The sequence below is a fragment of the Gasterosteus aculeatus genome, chromosome 2 (genome assembly GCF_964276395.1).
Source record: "Gasterosteus aculeatus chromosome 2, fGasAcu3.hap1.1, whole genome shotgun sequence".
In the NCBI taxonomy this organism is placed as follows: domain Eukaryota; kingdom Metazoa; phylum Chordata; class Actinopteri; order Perciformes; family Gasterosteidae; genus Gasterosteus; species Gasterosteus aculeatus.
The window spans coordinates 6,796,796-6,821,570 of NC_135689.1; the positions used below are offsets into that span (position 1 = coordinate 6,796,796).

The 24,775-nt window shown below is 47.2% G+C and overlaps 2 protein-coding genes across 10 annotated transcripts in view; both read left to right on the forward strand.

Moving 5' to 3' along the window:
• Positions 1 to 512: 512 nt before the first annotated feature.
• On the forward strand, positions 513 to 3,400 carry LOC120828814 (PHD and RING finger domain-containing protein 1). 4 transcript variants are annotated; one of them, XM_040192427.2, is made up of 7 exons: positions 513 to 875; positions 1,264 to 1,347; positions 1,430 to 1,572; positions 1,710 to 1,801; positions 2,049 to 2,248; positions 2,947 to 3,043; positions 3,128 to 3,400. In XM_040192427.2, exons 1-7 carry the CDS (start codon positions 726 to 728, stop codon positions 3,163 to 3,165), a joined length of 804 nt encoding a protein of 267 aa, XP_040048361.2. In that variant the 5' UTR covers positions 513 to 725; the 3' UTR covers positions 3,166 to 3,400. The 4 variants fall into 4 exon arrangements, with proteins under 4 accessions (XP_040048361.2, XP_077945349.1, XP_040048362.2 ...); XM_078089223.1 differs by having other exon boundaries at positions 519 to 875; positions 2,131 to 2,248; XM_040192428.2 differs by having other exon boundaries at positions 530 to 875; positions 1,312 to 1,347.
• A 6,263-nt stretch (positions 3,401 to 9,663) lies between these two features.
• Positions 9,664 to 24,775, forward strand: part of acap3a (ArfGAP with coiled-coil, ankyrin repeat and PH domains 3a) — a 49,448-nt gene continuing 34,336 nt past the window's right edge. For all 6 annotated transcript variants that reach the window (XM_040192419.2, XM_040192420.2, XM_040192422.2 and 3 more), the window contains exon 1: positions 9,664 to 9,887. In XM_040192419.2, coding sequence (XP_040048353.1) covers positions 9,841 to 9,887 — 47 coding nt within the window. In that variant the 5' untranslated portion in view covers positions 9,664 to 9,840. The remainder of the gene's footprint in view (positions 9,888 to 24,775) is intronic.

Below are 24,775 nucleotides of genomic sequence, written 5' to 3' on the forward strand. Positions count from 1 at the left end.
TCCCCTTCATTTCCATCAATTGGTAACATGGTTCGTCAAGATTTCACAACCAGAAGCCATTTATTTCCACGTATGTTACACATACAGTAGTTTTTCTTGGTGGTTGGTGCACTATACGAATAAAAATAAGATAAACACATAAGCAAAAATGAACAATATAAACAGACAAGATATTTAAGTTCATATATTTCCATGGTGAGAAACTACTGTGCAAATGTCCTGGGGATGTGAGGTCTGAACGGTCTTTTCCCAACAAACCGATATGTTGTGCGCATAAGATCCTTATCCAGGCTTTCTAAAATGACACAGTCCTTTTGCTTGGTTAAACAGCATTAGGTTCTAGTCTGGGTAATTCGTAGTGACATTTCAGATACACTTCTTTCAAGTTACTTAACACAATTCATGACACTACGCTGTGGCATGGTTTGGGCTCTTTGGGCCCGTCACTTCAATGTTGCCTTTACATATCTATGGTTACAACAGTAAATTCGGAGTTTTATTTTGGCAAAAGTAAACCGGAAGTGGATTGAGCAGAGCGGAAGATGCGGTGAAAAAGGCTGCGCGATCTTGTCCTGCTAGCCGCTGATCAAGCGAAGCTAACGTTAGCTAGTTTGGCTATTGTTAATGTGACGTTAAACAATTAACGTTAATCGACAGCAGTGTAACGTTTAGACAACGTGTAAACACCGTCTGTAAACAGTCATTATCCTCGCCGCATTTAGAAGATGTATAAATCCACCGTGTCAGACGCAGTATGTGGCGAAGATGCAGATAAATGTTACATCTGTCTGAGTCCATTTGAGAAGCAAGTAGTTGCCTCTCTGGAGAAGTGCCAGCATGTATTTTGCCTTGAATGTATACTGCAGTGGTCCCAGGTAAACACACACTCCTGTCCTGCAGAGTAAAGCTCGTATTTACCACACTAACTTGTACTAGTGTCATAGATTACATTTATATATTGAGACAAATAACGCTGCTGATATCATAGTTCAAAACTGTCAAAAGCTATTTTAGATTAGTTTAATGATTAATTGATTAACTCTGCCTCTCAAACGGGAATATTTGCTTTAGACTATACGATAAATACAAAGTCCTAACACTATTATACACTCTATTTGCATTATACTTCACTTTAGTGCATCACATTTTCGTTTTCTCTGTACTGTGAATCTAATTGTAAAACACCACTTCGTCTGAACTAAATCAACATCAAGATTTGTTATTATTGTTCAACTTGAGAAGTGTTGTTGTCCTTAATCTCAGACAGCTAACACGTGTCCTGTGGATCGGACCACTTTTGATTCCATCCAGCAGAGACGGCGTCCCGGAGGGACCGTCCGCAAGAAGGTGATTACTGGCAGTATTTTGGAAACGTGCCGGAATATGTGGCCTGTGTTTTGTGGCTGAACTGTTTGCTGTGTTGCTGCAGATTAAAGTTAAGACGAATAAAAGGGAAGACGATTATGACGAAGAAGAAGAAGAAGAAGAGGGAAACAACACTGTTATCTGCGAGGAATGTGGACGCGGCGACCGCAGGCACCGACTGCTTGTGTGCACGCGCTGTGATTCAGGGTACGATACTGCAGTTTTATGCTCTTTCCATTTGCAGGGCATTCACACGTATATTTTAACCCATCCCCGGTAGAGTTGCTGGAAATATTAATCTACAGTCCTTCATCCCAGAGCTGTGTTTGTGCTTGTTGTTCCAGCTATCATACGGACTGCTTGACTCCATCATCAGACAGCGGCCCTGGAGGTGACTGGATTTGTGCTCAGTGTGCAGTCACTCCCCAGCATGCGGGTAAAGCTTTGTCGTTCACTATGAGGGTATCTGGCACCATCTATACACACGTCATCCAAAATCACCTCTGTTATAACATGAATATAACATTGAACAAGGAAAGAAAAATGTAAATGTCTATTATCAAGGCTATTGGTGAAGCTGATACATCCACATCATAGGGACGGGTTTAAATAGCTTCCAATGATGATACAAATTAGACTGTAACATGCAGAAAAACATATTATTTAAATGCATATTTTGTCAGACGAGCTCACGGTGGAGGGCGAGATCAGTGACGGGGAGCTAACGGACCTCCTAGCTGAAGTAGATGAATCTGCGTCCACTAGCACTCGCCTTCGGCCCTCCTCTTCACATCGTCCCAGCAGCTCCGCCGATCGACGACACAGTCAGAGGCTCCAGAGCACAGCCGGCGCCGATCCTCCTCCGCGGCCCCGCAGCTCCTGGGTCAGTTCTACATCAAACAGAGAGAGTAACTTTAGTTTATACACTTCAATGCGTCTCTTTAGTAAACAGTTAGGTCTTTGTTCTGGAGGTATTTTCCAAGTTGATGAAAGATAACAAATATTTTAAAGGGATTCCCATGTCCTCTATAGGCTGCAGAAAATTGAATATTTCTTCATCAAGATAGCATCAAGATGTTCAAAACAGAGAAAATGGCAAACCTCAAAACATGATGTATGCTGGCAACTTTCCCCGTGTGCGTTATTCATTTAGGGGACCTCAAGTGTGCCACAAACTAGGGCAAAGGAAAGGTTACCTAGCAGTTATCGGAGTCCAGAGATCCCCTCTCGGCACGGGAGCGTCGTGGCATTTAACCCCGGGTCGGCCAACCGTCACATGTGCATCATCTCTTGCTGCTGGTGTCTGTGGTCACTGTCTGAAACGAGCGTCTATGCCCTCCTGGGTCCTGTGTGGGCTTCTGCTTCGGCTTATGCACAGTAGACATTCATGCTTTTTGAGGGCCCACGTACGCTTTCCTTCACTTCCCCTTTGAGAATCTTCTATCGTCTTCTGAGATCTATGGATTTTTTGGGGGCGGTAGAGGGCTCGCTTCGGGTGGCTGCAAGTGACGCATATTTTTCAAATAGATGCAGCGCTTTGTTTATCATTTGAGGGCATCTGTTTGTTGTTCTTGTTCCTAGCATGTACCTCGACACCTGTTGCGGGCGGCAGAGCCTGCAGGAACAACAGAAGGAGGAGCTCAACTTCGCCACAGTGGAGGCAGCAGTGCTGCTTTCAGTGAGTTAACAACCGTTTGTTCACTTCTATTTTGTATGAATGTTTGAATTATTTCACACTTGGTCCCTTTTGTGTTTTTTAAAGAGATAAAAAGAAGAAAGAGTAGGAAGCGTGCTACTTGATCTCCCGACACCAAGAGGAGTTGTTGGATTGTGTGTCTTATTACTTCTCCCTAAATGACCACATGGGGGCAGCATTGGGTTATAAACATGAACCTGAACAGAGGAAGAAGTTATTGTTTATTTATCTAAAAATTGTCTTTAGTTGAATGTTTTTATTTTGTTTTTGTTAACAATATGAGGCTGACATTGTTCTATACTTTTCTTACTGTCAATAAACCCCATGAAAGTACCAAAACCAGCAATCGGTTCGTTCTCTGAGTAATGTGAGGAGGGCCGACCTGTTCTGGAGCACTCAGCGCTTTAGTTACTGAAGAGGGAAATCTTGTTAACGCGTCGAAAATTTAAACATACATTTTTTGTAAATAAATGTATATTTAAATAAATTTTGATTTTTGGTGAACATTACTGAAATTGGCACTATAGTTTCATCAGGATGGCGATTAAGCCAAACTAAAGTGCAGTGTGTCCTGTATGTCTTCTGCCATCGACAATACTTTCTAATGCAACATTTTGATGTTAAGTAGGTATTCGACATGTTAACAATCTCAGTGAAGCATTCTTGCGGGCCAATATCAACAGGCACAACGCACTAATTACAGCTGAGGCTTTAGGGAAGCTTTTTAGAAATGTCATCATCATGGCACTTGAATAAGAATGTATTTTCCAACAATCCATTTAGGCATCTTCAAGATACAGATCGATGAATATCTTAATATGTCTATCTTTTTGAGTTAATCCATCAACAGAGAGCGAATGACTTGGTCAGTGTTCATTTTCACTTAAAGTGAGTGTGACGCAACTTGGTTTTCTGAGACTCCTCCGCTCTTCTGCTGGATTTCCTCGTCCTTCCTCCTTCAGAAGCTCTGAGCCATCGCCTAGCAACACCGACCGTAGTCTCATCTCTCATGTTCTTCTTCAGCCGTATCCGAAAGAGCGAGGAGACTGTCGCAGTCGGACGCTCCCAGGTCTGTTTTTTTCGGATAATCTGATATAAAAATCCCTCCTTTATTTTCCAAAATCAATTGTCTGTTGGATCAGGCGCCCGAAAATAAGAACCAGTTTGAAACAGATGAAATAAAAAATATAAATGTGACGACAATAAATGCTTCCACCAAAAAAACCTCCCTGGTTTTACAGTTTAGTAAAATTACTCATATTTATCAATGTTTGCCTTTGTGTACGTGTGGGTTATTATCAGGGTGTTGTATGATTAAGTGGGCGGGTACTTAAAAAGCCTGCAGCTCATCATGCCCTAATTTTCCCTTAGAAAAACAGTGGGCACGGTAAAAATAAATGTTCACCTTTGTCGGTCAGACATGCTGAACACAATTGTTAAAATGAACAAAACTGTCCAAGCAGCGACACTCCAAGGTGTTTAGCAACAAGTGCACACAAGAAAGCACTCGGTTCCTTGTTTGTTGGTTTATATCACACTAGACAAACTTTCTAAACTGCTTAATGTCTCCTAGCGCTCCTACTTTCCCTTTGTTGCTGTCTCGCTTTGACGCAGCGTTCACCCGTGTCCACACTTTAGGGGGACGCTGTTACCCAGTTTCTCGCACAGGAATCGCTGACAGGAACAACATTCTGCGGAGTGGATGAGGAGCTGGGCCTTCAACGCTGTGTAGCCGGTTATTCCCTTAAGCAATTAGGCTTAGCCTAACACGATTAACACATAAAAGCCAAGGTCAAAACCTTGAGTGAAATTGCTCCTCCAGAGAGTCTGTTTGTTAGTAAAGTTTGTTTGCAAAGATTTATACACTATGTGACCCTTTATTGTTTTAATGAGAGGTTCACAAATACAGAACTGGTTTTGCATTGATTCTCCCACAGAAGTGAATTACTGTTTCTTTTCTTCACCTATTGTATTTAAAACCAGGCAAGAACCAAATGAATAGTTTGACTTGTGGAGGAACACGCTGAGAAGAGTAACAGCGCTCTCATGTCTCCACGCAACATGTGAGGCTGAAGTCAGGACGCTCAGTGCACAGTTTAGCCCGAAGCATACGGGGAAAAACAAGCAGCCCGAATGTCCAAAAGTTACTTTTAATTTCTCAACCTTAATTTAACTATTTAACAGTTTCCGTTACGAATTACACCGTCACAGAGTGCACATACAAGGTCTTTCCAGGCTACCTGTTTCCCCCTTCTTTCATTATTTATGCTAAGCTAACCAAATGCTGGCTACATTGACATTATTTATGAAATGCATCAGACTGCTCAATTCCTTTCCTTGGTTTCCTTGCGTAAAGTAGAACTCGAGTGGCAACGGGTTCTGCATTTATGCAAGATCATCTACTTTTTTAGAGAACCATCAAAACATGGACCTCCTCCACTTCCACCAAGTTATTTTGCTGATGCAGTTGGACCACTGCTAGAAGTTGTAACGCCCCCCAAGGAGCGATGCGCAGCGCCTCAGAGGCAAAGAGGCACTTTGGCTGAGAGACATTAACTCCACTGACAAATGTACATAGGCAGGGCTGCTAAATAAGTCAGCAGGGTTGTTAGCGCGACTGCAAACACCCCCCTGGTGAAAGGGGGTTCAAAGTCAGGCAGGTCACGCGTCATGGGATTCTGAATGTGACCCAGTATACAGAAAGACAATGTCATTTATTTAAATTAATATTTATATCACCTTCCTTTCGTTCAGTGGTCCCCAACGTTTCTGCTTTGGACAGAAGCTTTGTCTCCTTTGGATCCCACTGATTGCATATTTAATGGTTATGAGTAGTTCCACCAAAACCCTTGTTTTATTTGAACATTTTAGAGGTATAATTACATAAAGATTAAAGGGGAAAAGATTCAGCGAGGCAGACTTTCTTTTTTATGCTTGCCAATGTAGTTCGTCATCTCTGTTGGGTTCCCGACCCCACATTGGGAACCACAATTGACTACTACTCCAAAGCTCACAAAAATCTTAGTTTAGTCAATATAAAAAGTTGGAAGTCCTCCAACAAGAATTTAAAGTGGACCGACAACAATTTTTACAGGTTTTGTAATTTTCTTTTGGCTGGCACTCCCCACTGACAATTGGTCTCTGCAAAAAAAATGTTTCCCAAAAAGCACATAACCCCCCCCCCCCCCCCCCCCCAATCAAATGGCATATTATTGTTTTTACAAATACATTTTTGTACAGACATGACGTTTCAATTCACTCATTTTGATGCCTTCAGAGCCCGGCTAGCTCGGCTTCCTATCTTTGTAATGACCAGCTGCTGATGGTAGCTTCACATGTGCCTTGCAGGAGAACGGTATCTACTTTCTCAATGCTAATATCCTCCTTCTAAGTACACCTAGTTAATGCATGCATGTTGCCACAAGTGTGAGTACAGCAGTCCAATGACAAGATTAAAATTGATTTGAAACTGACATAGGAGTAAATGTTTTAGTAGGTCGGTGCTTGGCAGACATACATAATACAGAACGTTCCCGCAGCATCTCCACACGGCTCATTGGGAGCGTCTTGTGCAGCATTGCACCTGCAGTCAGAAGGGATAACATTACAAGCTGTGTAGCTCAGCAGTGCGACTCGCAGCCCAAAGAGGGGAACAAAAGTAGGTCATCCTCCCAGAGACCCACACATCTCTCGCAGTGATTCCACACTGCAGCAGCGGTGCTTGTTGTTTTCCATGAGAGGGAGGCAGAAATGGGGGTCGACACAGCTTCATTTCCACTCATTTTTCCTGCACAAAGGAAGCGCCAGCCTCATCTCTGGTCCTGTTAGAAGCCACACCGAAAACAAAAGCAGCAGGTGAACAGTCTGCTGGGATAGCTAGGCGGTCTGTAAATCATCTGGCTGTCAAGGACCTGATTATGTTCATTATCATCATCATCATCATCTTGACTCAGAATCTGCCCCCAAAACCACTCAGTCCCAAATTCTAAATGGGCGCTTTCTTGCTACTATTTAGATGAGTAAGATGACACCACGCTATCATAGCAGGCTAGTTTAGCTTAGCATAACGACTGGTAGCAAAGGTAAAGAGCTAGCTAGGTGTAGGTGTACCATGTTTGCTATTTTAGTCCAGCGTGTTAGCTTGCCAACATTAACTCACTAACACTTAACACAATGTGCAGTTGAGGCTGATGAGAACGTCAATAGTCATGAAAGTACTTAAGAAACCAAAAGTTTTTTTTTTAAACTGATCTGGCAATGGATAGATAGAATAGATTCAAAGTTCTAGGATGACCGAAGTAATTACAACTAAATGGAAACATGAATGTACCTTTGATCATGTGGTGCTGCAGGGAATCGAGACCATTATAGATTATATGCATATTACAAAGTCTGCTCTGAAGTTTTTGCAGCAGTGTGCACTTTCAAATCAGCCAACTGCTGACTCCACACCTTCAAACAGCGAGGAAGGAGGGGAGGATGAGGATACGAGGAGCCGTTTGGGGCTATTGAGACAGTCTAAGTGTTTCATATGAGTATGTATCATGTTTTATATATGCGCGTGCACAGGTTTACATAGCGTGTATGTATATGTAAGTGTCTCAGTGTGTGTGAACACATTTCCAAATTGAACGTAAGAGTGTTTCATTAGTACGTGTAAGAGTGTCTCAGTAGTGAAAGTCTCAATGGTTAAGTCCTAAACGGCCCCTACTACTGTAGGCTTCTTGTATATAACTAGTAATAGTCATGGTCATTGTATGGCTTATAATCTCAAGGTAATTGCGTGCTCGCAGCGGCAATGCTGAGTGTTGTCATGCTAACATTTGCATGGCACTGGACACAAAGTAGGCCTACAGCTGATGCCGACGAGACATTAAACAACATTGTGACCTGATGAAACCCCCCCTAACATCATCAGTAGGGGACATCGGGGAACCCTGAATGTCTCTGTAACACTTCACGGCAATCCGTCCATTAGGTCCATTAGAGGTTGACCAACCAACTGACAACGACATCCCCTGAGCCTCGGCGCTGCCGTTTCAACTCAACAGACCACTCCAACAGCCGATGGAGTCGGTATTTTCCCTCTGAGGTGGAGTTGTGTCAGACACCTCTGCTGCCTGCTGGGAGTGGATGACATCATCTGCATTCTTGGCCTGAGCCGCAGCCTTTTCTTGAGCCGGGATCGGAAGGAACAATGAAAACCTGAAATTCCAAGCAGGAGCTCTTCCTCCAAGCTTTCCCATTTCCTGTGAATTAATAATAGCCCCGCTGTAGGAAATCGATGCAGTTGAGAGCCTCATTTAACAGCGGCATTGGAAAGTTGAGCTGTAATCCTTTGGCGGGTTTCTTTAGGGTGTTTAAGAATCAAGCAGTCTGTTTCAAAACCATGCTTTTACATTGAATTGATTTTACCCGCTCTTTATTAACGGTAAAATAGAGTGATCTGAAATGGAAGAAAAATCTAACTGTTTCAAAGGTGCAAGAAACAAATGAGAGGGGTGAATTTGACTGTTTGGATTCCCTCAATAAAGAAAACAAAGCAAAGCCCCCGTGCACGTTTGTATAGTCGCTTCTTTGAACGTCAGCACACTTCTCAAATGAGTACATACCTGAACAATTAAGAATTGTTTAGTCTCTTCGTTGAAAATGTGGAGAACAAGGGCAATGAGAGTGAGAACTTTTATTTTTTTCTGTTTCAATGTTACAATGAAAAATTAATGAATCCGAACAGGAAATATAATTTAGGCTACATACATGTGATTATTACACATAGTGTATTAAATCAAATTAAATGGGACGTGACGTCAGCGCTCATTCTCATGCATGGGGGGAGGGGGGGGGCGGGGGGCGGGGCACGTGTTGCTTTCAAGTGCTTTAGGGAATCGTAACGTTTCTCGAGTTTAGTGCAAAACGACACTGCAGGGGTTTGAAAACGAATCAGAGGTGGAAATGGACTCAGAGCATTTTCTTTAGAACTTAGCTTGAGAATAATTTCTAGATACTTCTAGTTACTTGAAAACTTACATGTTATGCTACAATTCGGACTGTATGTCTTTTAACTGTCACTTGATTATATTTCCATTTTGGCCTTAAAACATTTACCTGCCAAGGACTCAAAACCAAATTAAAATGTCTTATTATGGGATAAGGTAAAAAAAAAATCTCTCCAGCTGTATGTCAAATATATTTCAAATTAGCCCCATTTTTCAGGTGATGCACTTAAGTGAATGAACCAATAATCATGCCGTAGTAACATAAGATATATAATTCTGGTATGGACAAGTCCACCGAATTAGTAACTATATTCTAGGTGTTCAGTATTCAAATCAAGCATGTCTTTTTCAATTAGACTTTATTTCTACATTGTGGTATCTTTTACTAGGTTACTGAGTACTTCTATCAACAATAGTTCACTCTGCAATTCCGTGGATTGAAATATCACCGTGTAAAGTACAAGTACCTCAAAATTGTACTTGTGTATAACACCGGAATAACACTTCTTAAAAAAGATGACGAGTCGACGGCTCTGATTTCCACGTAACACGTCGCGTTTCACAAATCCGAGGTTAGCAGGAGTACGCGAAGGCAGCACAGGGTCCAGTGGTGAGTGAGGCAGCTCCGGACCCTCAGAGCAGAACTAAGCGAGGGACTGAACCACTGCCGGAGCGGGATCCCCCCTCTTTCTCGGATACTCACATCCCTCTAGACGTTTACTCTTCTCCCGGGACATGAAATCCCTATTTTAACCGCGTTAAAAGTTCACTCTCCGGCCCAAAATGACGGTGGATTTTGAAGAATGTGTTAAAGATTCACCCCGCTTTAGGTAAGCGCGCGACACTCTGAATACTAACGTTGTCCTTTTTAATTGATGAACGCCACCATTTATTTGCGTACCGGACTTTGTTACCGTTTTGTGGTATTTGTGTGCGGGTTCGTTCAAAGGGTTAGTCCCGGACATCGCGTGCGCTGTCTTTGCCCATGTGTCTTCTATCACATGCCGCTTGTTGGACGTCCGTCTCGATGTAATTGTAACACGATACATACATCGGGTCACATCATATCTTTGGTTTCTTATTAGTATCAAATGTTGGACCGCGAGTCAGGTTTGTGAGTCAGTCGTTCACAGTGGGCATGAGGATGAGCAATGCAGCCGTATGAGGCGTCACATGGGCAGAGACATCAGAGTCCGGTCTGCTGGTGCATTTTGCATCGCTGCCATCGGTTTCTTATTTATAGGGATCCACTTGACAGTTAACATGAGAACAATATAATCCAACCAGAATAAACGATGGCAATGGATAAAGAGATTTTACTGTATGTATTGTGCGCCAAAGGGGTGCAGTTCAAAAATAAACTGCGACTAATCTTTCAAAATAAAGTGAAACATTAAACTCTCAATTTGTCTGACTAACAGTGTAAAACTAAATACCTGACAAATGAACATGGAGATTTCTATTTTCTTAAGTTGGATCCGTTTGTGTGTTGTCAATTTAGATGTAATTGTGTTTCGGGAAATCCTTTTAGAAGATACATTACAATATGCTTCCATTGAAAGGAGATACATGATTATATTGGCTTCTTGCCCACCTCCACCCCAATTACACATAACTTTATCGTACGCCTGGTTTTGTCTTCAACAAATGCCTTTGCTGATATGAGATCATCAAATATCCTGATCCAAAAAGTACCTAAAGCAGACTTCAGAAATGTAGTGTAGAAGAAGTACAAAGTAATATAAAAAGAGTACATTGTCCAAAAGTATTCAGAGCTTTTGAGTAAGTACCTTGCGAGGGCTCCCCGGAGACACAATCTCCGCTCCCAAATAAATCAAAGACTTCCCCACTTGGCAGCAGCGTCTTAACGATGGCCATCTGGGTCGCAGAGAGGCGCATGCGAGGAAGCGCTGAGCGAAAGGCCGTTTGGGCCGTTTCATATGCTAAGCAGCGAGGCCACGAGCTGCGTGATGAAGAGTCGCATTACTGCTAATTCCTTGTCTCACAGCGGCGTCGATGAGGCTGCCTCTCGTCTGACTCGAGCTGTGTGTGTGTGTGGAATGAAAATTCGCCCTCCCGCCTCACCGGCTTGGAAGATGCTCCTGTAAGGTCGTTTTGCACTTTTTATGTTAAGAGTGTCGCATCTGCTTCCCCGGGATGTTTAATTGACCAGAAGAGACGCTAAGAGAGACAAAGTAAACGCTGTGTTTTTCTGTAAACTGGGTTTTCTCAGAGAGCCTTCAATCCGCTTCGCTTGTGCCAAATCTAAAAGCAGCACCGCGGCGTGTTGCGCAACGACCCTGGAGGTGGATGACTGGAAGGAAGGGAAAATAAAGGCTTTTCAGTTACCGAGGATTAGCATGACACGGCGCTTCCCACACGAGGCAAGTGAACCAGGAAATCGGTTCCCAGTTTCCAGAGCCGTGCCAACATGATGAATAACCGGTTCCGCTCAGGGCCGAGGCAGATCGAGCGGGGATTGCAACCGGCGATGCTCCCCGCATCTGTTCTTTGAGAAAGCGGCCTGTGAGGATCGCACGGCCGCAGGAGCTCGTGTGTTTGTGTTTGCTCCGCCACAACAGTGGCGACACGCAACGTTTGAGCGTTTTTTCCCCCCACTGACATGTTAATTTGAGGTCACACTCGCATACTGCTGGAGGAGAGGGTTAAACATTGCAACCCGCATGTTTGGCTTAAATCACCTGGAACAGAGATTACTAATGTGCCAATGGCCACTTAGTATCCAAGATGATGAGGTCGCACGGTTTCTCTACATCACGGCTCTTGTCTTAGAAGTTTCTGCACACAACTTGACTTTTATTTGAAAATAAAATAAAACAGAGCTAATATTCCAAGCTACAAGAGCCTCTTCTGTTTCGGACTCTCCACTTCTCCGTCTTCTCAGGGCTTCCTATTGGTCCAATTGCACTAATATGCACGTCCAATCGGGGCTGCATGAAATCTGCGATGGAATTTATTCTGTACGGCATGTTGAAATGTGGAATGGCTTCGAAAAAGCTATTTCTGTTTTTCGAAACACGCTAACCAACAAAATGGGCTTATAAAAGTTATTATTGTTCTACAAATGAGATCCCACGAGGCCCATTAGCTCTACTATACTGTGTGTGAGCAGGTTTTGGTGCTTCAGTCTTAAAGTCAGGACTACTTAAAGCTTTAGTGTGTTTTGGGGTTGCCGCTCCTGAAGCACCATAAATGCTTTTTAGTGGTAATGCTGAATTTGAGTGAAGGTTTGGCGGTTTTCCCGTCTCCTTGTTGTGTCTGAGCGGCCCTTCAGCAGAATGTGACTATTGTCCAGAGAGACCCTTGTTTCCGCTGAAAGAAACAAGGGTCTGAATGGCCCTCGCTTCCCATGTGAACAGCTGGACGGGGGCGCGGGGGAGTGGGGGGGGCGACGCCTTCATGCTGATGGGGTTTGTCATGGTGTCCGTGCAGAGAGCCCCGACAGGCCAGTGACCTATGGCGCTCACTGCTGGTGTGTCTCCAGCGCGTGTGAGACAATGACTGGATGGATGGATTTGAGACACAAAGTCAGAGGACAAGGTGACGTTCCAGGAGTTTTCTGGTACGATGGAATGCACAGCATGGGATGTCTCGCTTACCAACCGCGGGAATATGAGATTAGAAGTAAATTATATATCAAGTCTGTATGTTTCACAGCCAATGAATATTGAGCAGAAATGCATGCAGGGTAAAAAGTTGGGTGATATCATGTAGCTGAAAATAACACCACATTTCTAGTATTATCATCTTAGAATATCGTAGATTTAACTTTGTTTGAAGGTACGTGTTGGTATAATATGATAAATGTATGCACAATCATGTATACAATGATTAAATTAATACAAAGTGCATTGAACTGGAACCCTCGTTTATGTATGACAGCTTGTTTTGTCTAATCAACCTTCAATAAACAATCTTTGTTGTTTATTGAAGGTATTTTGGATTTTTACTTGTTATCGAATGAGTAACTAATGGTTAAACAAAGCTCTTCTGGCTATTTGCCATTGCCAACATCTTAATAACAAGTATAAAGTATTTCATTATTGTCGAAATGTGAACATATGAGCGGTCTGATTAGATTATTATTGCTCAGCTCCATAAAAACTTGTGATTTTCTCCCATCTGTTTCCCTCTAAGTGGGAAAGGGAAGGGAATTCTTAGGAATTACATTTGCTTCATGACTTCATATTTAATGCATGTTTATTGAGAGGAGGGTTCTGGTTTCAATCCGCTAATGTATAAACAACGTTTTAATGAACCGAGCCCGGAATTCACTTGTTTTGCATGAAAATTAGAACCGTAGTCCTTATTCCCTGCTTCTCCCAGAGGTCTCGCTTCATCGTCGTGAGTTTGGGAGGTTTGAGGTTGTTCCTCCAGCTGAATGGAGCTGGAAGGGATTCCAACCGACTCCTTCTGCTCCAATTCAGACTGACCTCCTCCCATCTTGATTCTGCGTCATCCAACTGAGAGGCCTCCACCCAGCACAAGATCATATCCATCAGTCAGGACTTCTGTTGCATTTTAAAGGTCTTACCCATAATGCCTGTGTCCTCTTTGGCTTCCGTTCGATGACATCTGCTTGTGATGTCCGCATCGGGGCCCTCCGCCCCCCCAGGTAATGAAAGTGACGGGGATTAAAGCTGCAGTTTGACGGCCCGTGCGCCTCTAATCTAATCTGGGATTGGCCCACATCCGCCGGTCCCCGGTGGCGGCGAGGTGTCGCACCTGCAGGAATAACGTCCAGTGCAGCGTCGTCTCTCGAAGCACTGCAAGCAGATCCAATGATACATCGGGTAGTATGGTTTCTTAATCACAGTGTTGGTGCCCCCCCCCCACTGAAAAGGCGCTGAGCCATTAACCCGGAAAGAGGCTGAAAGGCTTTCATCTTTTTAAAATGAGAGCGGATGAAGGGCTTTTTGCCAGTTGGGGCCCGGGAGCTCATGTAGGGCGGCTGCACGTAGATGATCGGCGTGTTCGAAGGGGAAATACACTTTATTGAGTTAACCTGGCGAAAAATAATGTAGTTTAACGCAACAATGCTGCAACACTTTCACTCTGGAATCAGGAATCAGGAAACATTCATTGCCAAAATATGTCAAACATACAAGGAATTTGTCTTGGCGGTACGTGCAGTAGACAGTGTAACAATAGACGAGAAGACAGCAGTGCACAAGTAATAAAATAAAGTAAAATGAAATGCTAATGCAGTGGGCTAGTAGAATAAGGCTATGGGTTGGTATAAAACAAGAGAATAAAGTTAGAGTTAAACATTTTAAATATAAAAAAAGGTAAAAAAATATTAAGCAAGCAAGTGCGCTAGCGAACAAGTAACAAGTGACGAGTGACGACAAAGTGAAAAATGACAGTTAAAGTGACATGTGCAGTATGAAGGGGAGTGACCGGTGGAATGTTATAGTCAGTCAGTGGGGGGACCGGTTCTCTGTTGATGAGCCCGACTGCCGACGGGAAAAAACTGTTGGTGTGGTGGGAGGTCTTAGTCCTGATGGACCTCAGCCTCCTGCCAGATCGAAGGGGCACAAACAGGTTTTGTCCGGGGTGGGAGGGGTCGGCTACGATCTTTTTAGCTCGCTTCAGAGACCTGGAAGCAAACAAGTCCTGCAGGGACTGTCAGGGGTGCTGGTGGGAGGCAGGACTCAGACGCAGAGTTTTCCAATACAAAAAGACTTTAATAGTCAAAAGGTCCAAAATCCAAGGGGCAAAAACACTCAGGCATGAAACTATGGGCATCCAAGACAAAGACAGGACATGCGTGGCTAAAGACAATGACGCGACAAGTGACACAGGAGACACATGGCTTAAATACACAAGGGAGGTGCAGGTGATTGGAACACAGGTGGAAACTATTAGACGAACACAGGGGATGACGAGACAAGGCAGGAAGTGAAGTTACCCGGGGACACGAGTGGCAGAAAACTACAAAATAAGACAGGAAGTGAACCACACCGTGACAGTACCCCCCCCTCAAGGACCGACTTCCAGGCGGGTCACACTAGAGCAAAACATGGGGTGGGGGGGCAGGGAAACCAGAGACGTTGGTCGGACCACCCGGGAAACTCTGGCGGGCGGCCCGGCGGGTGGCCAGACGAGCGGGGAGCCTCTGGGGGTCGGCCCGGCGGGCGGTCACCAAGCCGGCTCCGGAGCGGCGACTGCAGGGCACGGAACGTATCTATAATGGCAGGTTCGGGGACACGGGAAACCTCCGGGGTCGGCGGCGGCAGCTCGGGGACACGGAACACCTCCGCGGTTGTCGGCGGCGGCGGCTCGGGGACAGGGAACACCTCCGCGGTTGTCGGCGGCGGCGGCTCGGGGACAGGGAACACCTCCGCGGTTGTCGGCGGCGGCGGCTCGGGGACAGGGAACACCTCCGTAGTCGGCTCCGGCTCGGGGACAGGGAACACCTCCGTAGTCGGCTCCGGCTCGGGGACAGGGAACACCTCCGTAGTCGGCTCCGGCTCGGGGACAGGGAACACCTCCGTAGTCGGCACCGGCTCGGGGACAGGGAACACCTCCGTAGTCGGCTCCGGCTCGGGGACAGGGAACACCTCCGTAGTCGGCTCCGGCTCGGGGACAGGGAACACCTCCGTAGTCGGCTCCGGCTCGGGGACAGGGAACACCTCCGTAGTCGGCTCCGGCTCGGGGACAGGGAACACCTCCGTAGTCGGCTCCGGCTCGGGGACAGGGAACACCTCCGTAGTCGGCTCCGGCTCGGGGACAGGGAACACCTCCGCAGTCGGCTCCGGCTCGGGGACAGGGAACACCTCCGCAGTCGGCTCCGGCTCGGGGACAGGGAACACCTCCGCAGTCGGCTCCGGCTCGGGGACAGGGAACACCTCCGCAGTCGGCTCCGGCTCGGGGACAGGGAACACCTCCGCAGTCGGCTCCGGCTCGGGGACACGGAACACCTCCGTAGTCGGCTCCAGCTCGGGGACACGGAACACCTCCGTAGTCGGCTCCAGCTCGGGGACACGGAACACCTCCGTAGTCGGCTCCAGCTCGGGGACACGGAACACCTCCGTAGTCGGCTCCAGCTCGGGGACACGGAACACATCCGTAGTCGGCTCCAGCTCGGGGACACGGAACACCTCCGTAGTCGGCTCCAGCTCGGGGACACGGAACACCTCCGTAGTCGGCTCCAGCTCGGGGACACGGAACACCTCCGCAGTCGGCGGCGGCTCAGCCCCCCCCATAACCCACCCCATAGCCCCCCCCTCAAGGGCCGGATCCCAGACGGCCCTCAAATCACCAACGGGAGGGTGGGAGAGGACCATGGGATGGGAGGGAGGGAGCCTGAGTCTCAGAGCGGGGACTGGGGGCGTCGGGGTCATGGCTGAGAGTCTCGGAGCGGGGACTGGCTGAGTTGGGGGCATGGAACGTGGGGCCGGTACTGGCCGAGTCGGGGGCATGGAGCGTGGGGCCGGTACTGGTCGAGTCGGGGGCATGGAACGTGGGGCCGGTACTGGTCGAGTCGGGGGCATGGAACGTGGGGCCGGTACTGGTCGAGTCGGGGGCATGGAACTTGGGGCCGGTACTGGTCGGGTCGGGGGCATGGAACGTGGGGCCGGTACTGGTCGGGTCGGGGGCATGGAACGTGGGGCCGGTACTGGTCGGGTCGGGGGCATGGAACGTGGGGCCGGAACTGGTCGGGTCGGGGGCATGGAACGTGGCGCCGGAACTGGTCGGGTCGGGGGCATGGAACGTGGTGCTGGTACCGGGGGCATGGATCGTGGCGCTGGCTCGGGGGTCGGGGGCATGGATCGTGGCGCTGGCTCGGGGATCGGGGGCATGGATCGTGGCACTGGCTCGGGGGTCGGGGGCATGGATCGTGGCACTGGCTCGGGGGTCGGGGGCTTGGGTCGGGAGGCCGGGACGGGAATCTGCTGCGGCCCAGCGCGGGACATCTTGCGCTGCGACCGAGCGGGGTCGGGACGTCGCTGCGGCCCAGCGCTGGACATCTTGCGCTGCGACCGAGCGGGGTCGGGACGTCGCTGCGGCCCAGCGCTGGACATAGTGCGCTGCGGCCGAGCGTGGGGAGCATAGGTGGCCTGTAGTCGGACCGCAAGGTCCATTACCCGCTGCCAGTGCGAATCGCCGCCAGACGACCACGAAATGGTCTCCTCCTCTGGGGACCATGTGGGGGGCGGCGGATGGTGACCCAGATGCCTACTGAGGGCTCCAGATGGGGAGACGGAGTAGTACAAGTACCCAGCTGGAACCCCCGGGAGGACCGTTCCCCCACTACGGGCAGCCCGCTGGAGACTCCGTGGACCGCCCATTGCCAGACGGGTTCCCCTGAACTCGTCCAAGGGAAAAAACTCTGCTGAGTCCTTTCTTGGTCGCGTCATTCTGTCAGGGGTGCTGGTGGGAGGCAGGACTCAGACGCAGAGTTTTCCAATACAAAAAGACTTTAATAGTCAAAAGGTCCAAAATCCAAGGGGCAAAAACACTCAGGCATGAAACTATGGGCATCCAAGACAAAGACAGGACATGCGTGGCTAAAGACAATGACGCGACAAGTGACACAGGAGACACATGGCTTAAATACACAAGGGAGGTGCAGGTGATTGGAACACAGGTGGAAACTATTAGACGAACACAGGGGATGACGAGACAAGGCAGGAAGTGAAGTTACCCGGGGACACGAGTGGCAGAAAACTACAAAATAAGACAGGAAGTGAACCACACCGTGACAGGGACGGCAGATTGCAGCCGATCACCCTCTCTGCAGAGCGGATGACCCGCTGCAGCCTGCCCTTGTCCTTGGCTGTGGCTGCAGCGTACCAGACGGTGAACTTTAGAATGTTCTGTCTGATTTCACAACACAACATGATTATTCTTATTATTCTGCATCGAGGGGCCGTTGTGACAACTTAATGATCCCTCTGGATGGTTGTAGGTTGAAGATCAGTTATTTTGGCAAACTGCCGTTAATGACAAGTAACAAACAGCCAATGAAATAACATTCATGAGAGTAGTATTTATTGCAGGACTGTCATGCGAGTTTCCATTCCTACCCAATAAACTGGATAAACCGGTAACTGAGTGACTTCCCGGTAACGTAAACTGAGAGAGAAATATGTAACAGATGTGAAAGTATTCATGGTTAGAACCAAACAGACAGCTTTTGCTTTTGCTGTGCAGAAAGGTGGCTTCAGAAACACGTATTTTCCTGCTCAACAATTAAAAAGCAAGCAGGTCTGGCAGAAGCATGTTGCGTCACCGGGTTCATCTTTTGTCTAAATGCACTCAGTCAAAGTCTGTGTTGTATAACAGCCAAACGGCAGATAGAAACCCAGCCATCATGGAGAGATGTGATTACATTTGAAAAATGCCTCTATAAACCCCTTTTTATGTCACATTTCCTGTCGTAACGTGCACTTATTTGACAGTATGTGCAAGCGTTTGCTTGTAAATCTAAATATGAAGTGTGTTCGTGCAACAACAATCCATCTGAAAGCTTTCATCGACTACTGGGAGTGTGCGTGGAACCACATGCCTCTTTTTTTTCACTCATTACTTTTGACACTTCCTCTTCGCTAGTGCACTTTATTTTTTAATTTATTATTATTATTATTTAACTTTTAAATATTTTTAACTTTAACTTTATTATCTTATATTTTAAACTAACCCATAGCATTAGCATTTCATTTTATTACTCGTGCACTGCTGTCTTCTCGTCTATTGCCATAATGCTTACTGTCACGCACCAACCGCCAAGTCAAATTCCTTGTATGTATGACATATTTGGGCAATAAATGTTTCCTGATTCCTGAACTCTTTATCGTAACGGTCACTTGTGAAAAAAGCTTTCCATACAGTTGGCAGCAAATTTCAGATGCAGAATAATTGTTATTTCTCTGTTACACAAATGTGGCTCATTGCATTACTTGGGGAAAATGCCATCTTTGTGTTGTTTAATTGCTAAAGTTTGAGGGCACTCCGTGGTTAATAAGAAGATGCAGCCAATGAGAAGTTGGCAACGTCTAACAAGTTGTTCATCCAGGAAGTTAATTTACGATTTGCGTAAATGCAGATTAATCCCCTGCGGGATGCTTTGGGTTTCAGAGATGATGTCATCCCCGAGCCGTTGGCGTTGAAGACGGGGCTTTCACTGCGTGAGCTGTCCCTCTCGCTTCATCTCAATGACCCGCAAAGACGTTTCACACACCGCTCACACAAAAGAGCCCCGACAGGCTGAAGGCAGCTAATCTGCTCCTGTCGCACATCCTGAGAGGCGACAAAGGCCTCGGCCCGTCAGGGCGCAAACGGGCCGGAGCGTGAGCGGCTTATTAAGCGCGACGGAATCTAACAGCCGGAGCTCTGTTGCTCGTTTTTTCAATTCGGCCATCCGGTGTTGCAACAGGTTGCTCACGCTGCGCCGGCAGACATTGAATCAGCGCTATGGCAACGTCCCGGGCCCTAAATGATGTACGGTTTTGTAGTGACGCTGCATTAGTATTCCTACCACACAAACCGTTGGTGGATGAGACTAGTGATGACTAATGCGAGTTAGAAAAACAAAAGCTAGGGCCAGGCAGGGAAGAACCTGACACACACACACTGTAACGCACTGGGCTGATTTTTAACGGTGATAAGCCTTTTGGTCATAGTTCAGTGAACAAAACCGCTCACAACTCGGCATTTGTTTTCCCTTGCAGATTGCATTACGGTAATGGAGGCCAAACATCTGATCCCAATTACGTATGGCCGTAGATATCAGTAGTCTTACACGGTTCAGACGAGAAAATCCACTTTCCCCTTCATTTGTAAGAGCCAGGCTCCAATTTGAGCTGGTTGATTCTGTTACTCTCTCTCTCCGGATACAACATTTTAATTATTGCGCTTCAGAGGTGCTGGTAGGTGGTCTTTGTTACATTTGGTTAGAATAAAATGTAAGTTATCCCGCTGCTATGTATGTACTGACGTAGAAAGCAAACACATAGCAGCTCAACTTCTACAGCTTAGGGTCTGTATATTTGGGGAATTGGTTCTTTTGGACAATTGAACATGGACCGCAAAATCCCCCAAATCCTGCTTCTCCTGCTGTGGGGGCATTGTTAGTTTGAAAGGGTCCACAGATGTTCATGCCTCGGCAATCCGATTAATCTGTGTCACGTATCCTCATTGGGGTAGTGCACCTAATCACACCGGCCGCCTTCTTCATTCAAGGTAGAACCCTAATTAGAAAATACCCATCTTCCTCTGCGCCCGTCTCTCAGCTGTGTTTCTCTGCTAGGAGCCTTGAGATGTGAAGTGTCCTCTCAGTGAGGCTGAGTTTAGCTCCTTGACCTTCGCTGTGCATCATTTGGTCTTCGCTCCACACTCTTGGTAAATAACAACACAAGGAAAAATGGAGAAAAGGTGTTCATCATTTTATTGAACACATGAAACTCCTCGAGGGGGAAGGAGGGGGGGGGGGGGTAGCTGGGTAGTTTCCAGGTGTATCAACATCAGGCCGTGCAACGCTTTTACCAACCCGTGGGTCAGAAAATGGGATGAAAGTGAGGATTTTTTGATGTTTTTGTCACCTGGGGTCATAAGAAAACAAATGCACGCCAACACGAATACTGAAAGTGAAGCCGATATAAAAGGAAAAATCATTTGGCTCCACAAGCCCCCGCAGCTCCGTCTCCACTCTACGCTTTAAAACGCTGAATCACACGTGTACAAGCATCTGTTCTTGATTTGTTCCATCCTTCTCCCCCCCCCCCCCCCCCCCCTTTCGGTCCTCCTCTGCCTTCCTCTGTGTGCGGGGGCCGACTTCTGGTGTTGGCCGGGCCAGAACCGGGTCTAGGGACGGGCCAGGAAATGCGTCAGTCTGCTGACATTTTAGAAAAGCCGGTTCAGAGCAAAAGGGCAAAACCCCGGGGAGACAATGTGTGCGAGGAGGTCGCTGACTCTCGCTGTTATGACACCCAAACCCGAGTCACAACACGGATCCCGCAAACAACCTCCAGCACGAATGCAACTTGGATGACAAGATTATTTTCTCAGGCTTTCCTTTCATTTAGTTTACTCTGTCTTGCACAATCTTACGGAGGAGTTTTTTTTTGCTGGAGCGGCGACAACTGGCCGGGAAAGGCTTAACAATCTGCTACTCATCTGGGGTTTCTCAACTCCTCGTGAAAAATTGCGTTTGAGTTGAAAATCCGAGTTGTCAAAGATGTTCTTATTGTGTTCTCGCTGTTTGTTGTGGCTCTCCCCGGAGAGACTGGTGGTTTCGGACTAGGAGACCTAACGAAATGGCATAATCCTGCTCTTTTTCTATTCTCACTCTGGAGTCCAGCATAACTTCCGCGGCCGTAATCCTCCAGAGAGTCGTTTCCAGTGCCATGTGTCTGCTGTTAACTGAGCGCAGCCAGCTGTTTCACGCTTCACTTCTCTGAGCTCTGCCATTGCTTTGGCTGATGTTGTCTCCCTGGGTCGTGCTCCACATTTGAAGGTCCCGTCTCAGGTCGAGCAACGGGCTTTAGTGTCCCAGTGTTCCCAGTGCCCTTCCTGGGAAAGTGGTGCTTCCTCGCTGACGGTGTCGGGCTTCCGTTCTCTGCAGGCTGAAGGGAGGAGTCACATGATCGTTCAGGTCCGTGGACTGATGGGAAGCGGTCGCGGGTCAGTGGAAAACACCACGAGAGTGACGTCAGGGGCGGGTTATTGGAGCAGAGGAAACACCTGGGGACGGGTGGGGGGGGGTGGAAATGACACCTTTGACGGCCTTCCAGTCTCCCAGTCAGCTGTGCCGACACACTGTGACGTCTCACATGACACCGGCCCGAGCAATCGCCAGCTCAACGCGCTGATCCCAACCCGGGACGGGGCTGCCTGGGCCGCGTCTCCGAGGACAGTCGTTTTAATTCTGGGATCAAGTGTGGAAAGGTCACGTTTTCATGTTTTCGAGCCCGCTGCCTGTCGTCGTAATCCATGCATAGAAGCTTAGCCGTTGTTTCGACGAGCAGCCGTCTCTCCAGCTTTCAGACAGGAAAGAGCCCAATGCTTCACATGTCTGGTATGCCTTTCTAGTGCAGGCCAAGCTGCATGTTTAGCCCACAAAAATGCCGGGAAGACTCCCAGCTCGGTCGCACCGCATCACGCCTGTGCAGGGATTTTCACAGAGGGATTTCTGCTATTTCACCAAAATGTCACGGCGTTACACTGAAGGGTCGGTCTGCTGTGCTGCCCACAAAAAGGCCGCGAAGAGCTCGACGTCTGTAGGCTTTATTGTCTTGCCTCCTTTCAATTGAACATTGTGCAGGCTGCTTCTCACGTCCGAGGCCTCATCTGGATCCTCTGTGTGTGTGTGTGTGTGTGCGCGTCCTCTCATACGTCCAAAATATCTTCATTGACATATTTGTGTGTTACCGTCATCCCGGACCACCCTGAGTTAGTATAAACCTGCTCCGACAGGCGAGACATCTCATATCCTGACCTTTCTCTGGCCTTTTTTTCTCGCTTACCCCCCCCCTCCCCCCACTCCCCCTCTCCTCCCGATCGGCGGCGTCCCTCCCTCCCCTCCCAACTCCCACAATGCTGTTGGGACGTCCAACACATCCTCTGGCATCCCCTGTAATAATAAATACTCGGTTTGAGACCGTCCATTCAAGTCAAGCTTCACTTGCGATGGCGCACAGGGAGCATCGCGAGTCGACGGGGGGAAGCGGGGGGGGGGGGGGGGGGGGGGACGCTGTACAAGCCGCTGAGAAGGTTAATCCGTGTCACATCTTTCTCTACACGACCGTCTTTGTTGGATCCCCGTCTGAAGTCTCATTTCCCCTCCGGCCTAATTGTACGACCCCCCCTCCCCCCCTCCTCACCCCCACCCCCCCGCCGCCGTGGCTAACGGGGGATGGATGGAGTTGGCATTGCATTATGTATGGCGAATGCATCCAGCTGGTTTGCGAAAAAAAGTCCAAGTCCAGTCCGTATTATGGAGCCTCTCTGTACTCTGTGCCAACTGTGACAGTCACGCAGCGATAACGCTGTTTAACCCGAGGACGTCTCCGTCCGCATCGCCTCAATGTTCAGACCGAAGAGCAAGGCAAGGAGCTGAGCTGTTGCTTCTTAATAACGGTTGGCCGACAAACGTTCTACACAGTTATTCATGTTCTCCGGAGGATGGATCCTACTGCCTTCCTCCTGGCGCCCTGACATTTAATAGTATAAATTCTCATACAGGCGGCTGATACAGAGAGAATCCTTTCCACCAAACATCTTGGTATCGATACTGTGATTATATTTTACCTACAAAGATCCTGTGATTTTAGGGGGAAAAAAAGACAATAATGTGTTATTTGGTCAGCTAGTTGCAAACCGTTGAAACAAACCAGCAGAGTTTTCCGTGCACATGGATGTTTGATCCCTTGAATACGTGAGTGTAAAAGAAGGATTGTTGTTTTCCTCCTGTGTTGATGTCTGAGTGGGAGCTGTTGTTTCCAGAACGACTTCACCGCTGACCCCACAACAAGTCGAGCTCGCCCAGGACTCGGCCGGCTGCATTCATTGTCTCTTTTGTTTTTATTTTTATGAATTCCACGTCAGCTTCCAAGAACTGTGCAGGAAGTTCAAGAGGGGAACAGCGACATGGTTGCTGTCAAATGAACGATGTATGTGTAGAAACGCCTGAATGGTTCTCGTGGATTTATCCCGTTGTCTGGACTCAGCGTTAGCACTTGTTGCTAAGTGACATCTATAATCTCCTGTATCGGGGGCTGCAGTGTTGCAGATGTATTATCAAGTAAAAGACCTCTAACCACAGCGGTATAGACAACCGCTACCGCCACAAACCACTTTACATCGGTATCCTTCAATGCACAATTAAAACCCTCCTCCAACTGACTGAGATCAGGGTGAAAGTTAAGACTAAATTGTTTGTTTCTTATACCTTGTATCTGATTTAAATATTTAATTCAGGCTTTGGGTACACTGACAGCCCTTTATTTTCGGTCTTTTCATTAGATACAGAAATACAGAATAGCTTAAAATGTGGCATGAAATTCAACTTTCAAGTTTCAGCTCTGGTTCCAGCTTGTCTTATATTGTCAATTCACACAGAAAAGCGGCTCGGCTTCCAGCAACGCATTCTAACGACAATCTAAACAGCTCCAAATGCTCTGAAAAGACCCTTGTTGTAAAGGCAACAGTGTGTGGGAGATGTTGCTTTTAGAGACTTTGGCTCTCCCATATGACTGTCTTCAGCTATCCAGCTGCCCCACTAGAAAGAAAGAAAGACGATATTGTGCAGAAGACGTCTGTTCCACAGCTGACACGTACTCAAAGCTTTGAAATATCAGTGGAAAGGCTGAGACACGAAAGAAAACCCTCAGAGATCCAACCAGGACGGAACAGGAGAAAAACTTCCTGCCACAGAACTGGTTTATAATTGTAGCGTTCAAGCATGTGCAATGCTGCTTTAAAAGGCAGCTAATAACTCCAACTGTACTCGGGTCATACACCCTCAAATCAATCTGTCTGAGCCCATGTTAAAATTAGATCATCCAGATTTGTCTGCTGCACAAAATCCCAGACAAGTTACAAGTTATAAATGGAAACGATATTCTTTCTTTTGGACATTTGGAAAATAATCTCAGTGGCAAAGAGCCTTTTGCGATCTTCTAACTCATGTTCAGATGGGTATTTGCTAGTGGTCCAATGAGCCCACATTTTGGTTTGTATTGCAGTTTTGGTT

Bases quoted from the DNA above. Each gene is read 5' to 3' on its own strand.
- LOC120828814 (XM_040192427.2), top strand. From the start codon at position 726: ATGTATAAATCCACCGTGTCAGACGCAGTATGTGGCGAAGATGCAGAT. The intron at 876-1,263 runs GTAAACACACAC...CCTTAATCTCAG, and splicing joins GTATACTGCAGTGGTCCCAG to ACAGCTAACACGTGTCCTGT. The intron at 1,348-1,429 runs GTGATTACTGGC...GTGTTGCTGCAG, and splicing joins GAGGGACCGTCCGCAAGAAG to ATTAAAGTTAAGACGAATAA.